General features: G+C 44.9%; 1 protein-coding gene across 2 annotated transcripts in view; it reads left to right on the forward strand.

Annotated features, from left to right (window-relative positions):
• Positions 1-5000, forward strand: part of LOC143283381 (uncharacterized) — a 196795-nt gene that overhangs the window by 111722 nt on the left and 80073 nt on the right. For both annotated transcript variants that reach the window (XM_076589588.1, XM_076589586.1), the window contains exon 4: positions 2835-3022. In XM_076589588.1, coding sequence (XP_076445703.1) covers positions 2835-3022 — 188 coding nt within the window. The remainder of the gene's footprint in view (positions 1-2834; positions 3023-5000) is intronic.

The following is a 5000-nucleotide window of genomic DNA, read 5'->3' on the forward strand; positions in this document are numbered from 1 at the left end:
GTGTATGACCGTTTTTACCCCGCGATGTAAGCAGCCATACTCCGTTTTCGGGGGATAAATAATGTATTATGATACGTTCTGGTCGGGTCTGGACTGGTGTGGTGTGTTCTGTTCTGGTATGTTATGTTGGGCCCACATACTTTTCATTCTCCCTTGCATGTGTGTGTGTGTATGTGTGTGTGTGTGTGTGTACAGAACGTGTACTTTACAGTGCTCATCAGTGTATCAGCGGGGAGGGGAACACGCAGACAACGCAAAAAGTGTCACAGAGAGAGAGAGAGGGAGAGAGAGAGAGAGAGACAGTGGTGTGGGTTTACCGAAGTCGACAACCTGTCCAGTTGGATTAGCTTGGGGACCTGCGTTGAAAATGACGGGCATTGTTCCTGGCTTTCTCGCGCCTCGCCACAAAGACCAGCACACAACACACGGGGATTGGGGCGGGGAGGGGGGGGGGGAGTAGTAGTAGTAGGCCTGTACGTGTGTGTGTGGGTGCAGCGATGACCTAGTGGTGGTGGTGGTGGTGAAGGCGCCTGATTACGGGTGCCGGGTGTCCGTAGGATTGAGTCCCTTTTCACCGACAGGGATTTTTTATTTTATTTTATTTTTTTAAATCATACCTTCATTCCTCCGTCCCCAACTCCGACTCTAGTCTCTAGATCTTGACTTGTGGTGGTCTGGGTTGCTAGTCATTCGGATGAAACGATAAACACACTGTAACACACACACACACACACACACACACACACACACACACACACACACACACACACATACATACATACAGAGATGGACAGGGAGACACACACGCGCGCGCACTCTCTCTCACACACACACAGAGATGGAGAGAGAGAGACGCGCGCACTCACACACACACACACGCACGCACGCACGCACGCACACACACACACACACACACCACACACGCACGCACACACACACACACACACACGCGCGCGCGCGCGCGCGCGATATTTTTATTACCTTCAGTTCTGTTAACCAAAAAAGGCATCAGCGAAAATCGAATATCTGTTACAGTGATGTCGCATCTCCACAGGAAATAAACTTTACTTTCCCAGTTCGACAAACTGAGAGAGACAGGGAGAGAGAGTGCATATATATATATATGTGTGTGTGTGTGTGTGTGAGTGCATATATATATATATATATATATATATATATATATATGTATGTATGTATGTATATATATATATATATATATATATATATATAATGTAATGTGTGTGTGTGTGTGGTGTGCGCGCGCGTCTGTGTATGTGTGTGTGTGTGTGGGCGTCTGTTTGTGTGTGTGTATGTGTGTGTGTGTGTGTGTGTGTGTGTGTGTGTGTGTTTTATGTGGACGAAAGAACTGTTCAAACACACCAGCACACAGAGAGAGAGAGGACGTATTACCTCTCAAAAGTAGTAAATTCACGTGCGTGCGTCTGTCTGGCAAGAGAAGTAATTTCTCCAGAGTGAACGTTGAAAGAGCGGCAGATTTATTGAAATGCGTTTCGTAAAGACTGCTGAAGTCCCCAGGGTGAGTCTTCAAAGAGCGGGGGAAATCTTTGTGGTGGGTTTTGGAAGTACGGTCGTAAATTTATTTGGGTAGGTTTGTTATATTGGTTGGTTTGGTTTGGTTTGGTTTTGGTGTGTGTGTGTGTGTGTGTGTGTGTGTTGCTGTTGTTGTTGGTGTTTTTGTTGTTTTCGTTTGGAAGTTTTGTGAGTATCTCTGGCTGTCTGTCTCCCTTCCTCTCTCTGTCTGTCTTTGTCTCTGTCTCTCTCTCTTCTCTCTCTCATTCTCTCTCTCTCTCTCTCTCTCTCTCTCTCTTTCTCCTTATCTCTCTCTTTCAGAGACCGTGGGTTATAGATTTTTGTTTTAATTCTATTGTGTTGTGTTGAATTGTATTGTTTTGTTTTGTATTGAATTTGTTATATAATATATTGCATTACATTGTTTTTGGATTGCATTGCATTGCATTGAAAAGGTTTTTTTTCGTTTTGTCACATCAGATATCTCTGAACCAAACACAGGCTGCTCTCCCACGGGAGAGTGCAGCGCCTCTCTCACACACACGCACGCACGCACGCACGCGCGCGCGCGCGCGCGCACACACACACACTCACACACACACACACACACACATACACACACACACACAGACACACGCTTTTATCTTTCTTCTACTGGTATCCTGGGTTCTGTTACGTGCACAAAGTGCATGCTGCACACGGGACCTCGGGTTATTGTCTCATCCAAATGACTAGCACCCAGACCACCACTCAGGGTCTAGAGGAGAGGAGAGTAAGAGAGTGAGGAGAATAGGATTTATAAAAAAAAATATATAAAAAATTATTAAAAAAATAAAATAAAAAAAAAATCCCGATCTGTATATGTGGGATTTGAACTTGTGCACACTCACTTCCTGGTCGTATAATGTGTTACCACTTGGCCACAACTCGACCGTGGTACCGGCGGTACTATTGAAAGGATAACATTCGTTGACTGTGTCATTAAAAAAAATAAAAAAAAAAAAAAAAAAAAAATCATGATATAATAAAGAGTGCATGACAGAAGCATAGGGCATGTAATTCTCGTGCGATAATTGATAGAACAGATGGTGGTTTGGCAATATCCACTTTTTTTTCCCCTATCCACTCCACTGTATGACTGACGGAGTGAACGTCCACGCCTTGTTGTGAACACTACACCACCCACCCACCCCATGCACCCACCCAACCCAACCCAACCCAACCCAACCCCACCCAACCCAGCCCAACCCCACGCACCCCCAAGCCACCCACGTCATGCAGGGTCTGCGTCGAACGTGTTGCAGTTCGGCAACCTGACCTTCAACAAGGGCCGCATCATGAACGCCGCCTTCAAGGAGGCGCTGAAGATGTACGACTTCCAGTGCGTGGTCTTCCACGACGTGGACCTCATCCCTGAGGACGACCGCAACATGTACTCCTGCCCCGTGATGCCCCGCCACATGTCGGTGGCCATCAACGAGATGAACTACAAGTAAGTCAGTGAGGATGGTGGTGGTGGTGGTGATGATGATGATGGTGATGATGATGATCATGATGATCATGAGGAGGAGAAGCAGAAGAAGAAGAAGTAGAAGAAGAAGAATCATTATCCATTATCATCGTCTTCATCAACATAACGATAATGATGCTGCTGCTGATGATGATGCGGAGGAGGAGGAGGAGGAGAAGTAGTAGAAGAAAAGCCATTATCATTATCATCATCAGCATAATGACAGTAATGCGGCTGCTGCTGCTGCTGCTGATGATGATGATGTTGATGATGATGACGGTGATGATGATGACGATGAAGTTGGTGATGATGATGTTGACGATGACGGTGATGATGATGATGACGTTGTTGATGATGACGATGATGTTGATGATGACGCTGTTGATTATGACGATGATGATGATGATGATGACGCTGTTGATGATGATGATGATGATGTTGTTGATGACGCTGATGATGATGATGATGTTGTTGATGACGCTGATGATGATGATGATGACCGCAACATGTACTCCTACCCTGTGGTGCCCCGTCACATGTCTGTGGCCATCAATGAGATGAACTACAAGTAAGTCAGTGATGATGATGATGAGGAGGAGGAGGAGGAGAGTGATAATGATGACTATGAAGAGGAGTAGAAGAAAAAGAATCATTAATGATGATGATGTACATTATGTATAGCACCCTTTCTCTCCAAAGTGTCAGGACATTTTACATGAATAATGTGTGTGTGTGTGTGTGTGCGCGCGCGCGCGTTTGTGTCCTCAATGTATGTGTGTGTGTGTGTGTGTATGTGTGTGTGCGTGCGTGGGTGGGTGCTCTGTGTGTGTGTGTGTGTGTGTGTGTGTGTCCCCATTTGTCTCCGTGTGTTTCCAGAGCAGACGTAATCCAATAAGCCGAAAGATCAAAGTGTAGGTCAAGTAATATATTAGTCTACCGGGAAGCTAGCTCCAGACAGGAGGGGGAAGGGGCAGTAGGGGTAGGGAAGGGGTGTGGGGGGGTGGGGTGGGACATTTGCGATGAAAACAAAAAACAAAAACAAAAAATTTTAAAAGAAAGAAAGAAATACGAACTTTTCACATAAAACGATCACCAAGACTGATATACTTCAAGCATGCAAGAACAAACAGCACACAAACGAAAGGAAACCACACACAGTCTTAAGACAAGAACACAGAATTGCTTCTCTCGAACAGTAGTAGTAGTAGTAGTAGTAGTAGTAGTAGTAGTAGTAGGCATCCTTCACACTCGGGAGATTATAGAGCTGTGTCCTTGGTGATGTTTCTAGACAGATAGATAGATAGATAGATTACTCTGTACAAGGAATCGTCATCATATAAAAGGATCATCTGAAATGAATCAGCCAGCCAGCCCATAATGCATGGCAATTGAAATTTATTTCATCATTCCAGATATTTAATTTTTTTTTAAAATTTTAAAAAAACAAACCCTTGCTAATGTCAACCACCCAACCCCGAATACAACACAATTTTAAATTGACATGTTTATTCCAGAAAAAAAATGTTGAAAAATTAATGGCCTTAACTTGGGAAAAAAACAACGATGGGCGCAATAGCCGAGTGGTTAAAGCGTTGGACTTTCAATCTGAGGGTCCCGGGTTCGAATCTCGGTAACGGCGTCTAGTGGGTAAACGGTGGAGATTTTTCCGATCTCCTTGTTCAACAAATGTGCAGACCTGCTAGTGCCTGAACCCCCTTTCGTGTGTATACGCAAGCAGAAGATCAAATACGCACTTTAAAGAAGATCCTGTAATCCTTGTCAACGCTCGGTGGGCTATGGAAACACAGGAACATACCCAGCATGCACACCCCCGAAAGCGGAGTATGGCTGCCTACACGGCGGGGTGAAAACTGTCATACACGTAAAAGCCCACTCGTGTCTGTACATACGATTGAACGTGGGAGTTGCAGCCCACGAACGAAGAAGTAGAATCATTCAT

The sequence above is a fragment of the Babylonia areolata genome, chromosome 6 (genome assembly GCF_041734735.1).
Source record: "Babylonia areolata isolate BAREFJ2019XMU chromosome 6, ASM4173473v1, whole genome shotgun sequence".
In the NCBI taxonomy this organism is placed as follows: Eukaryota; Metazoa; Mollusca; class Gastropoda; order Neogastropoda; family Buccinidae; genus Babylonia; species Babylonia areolata.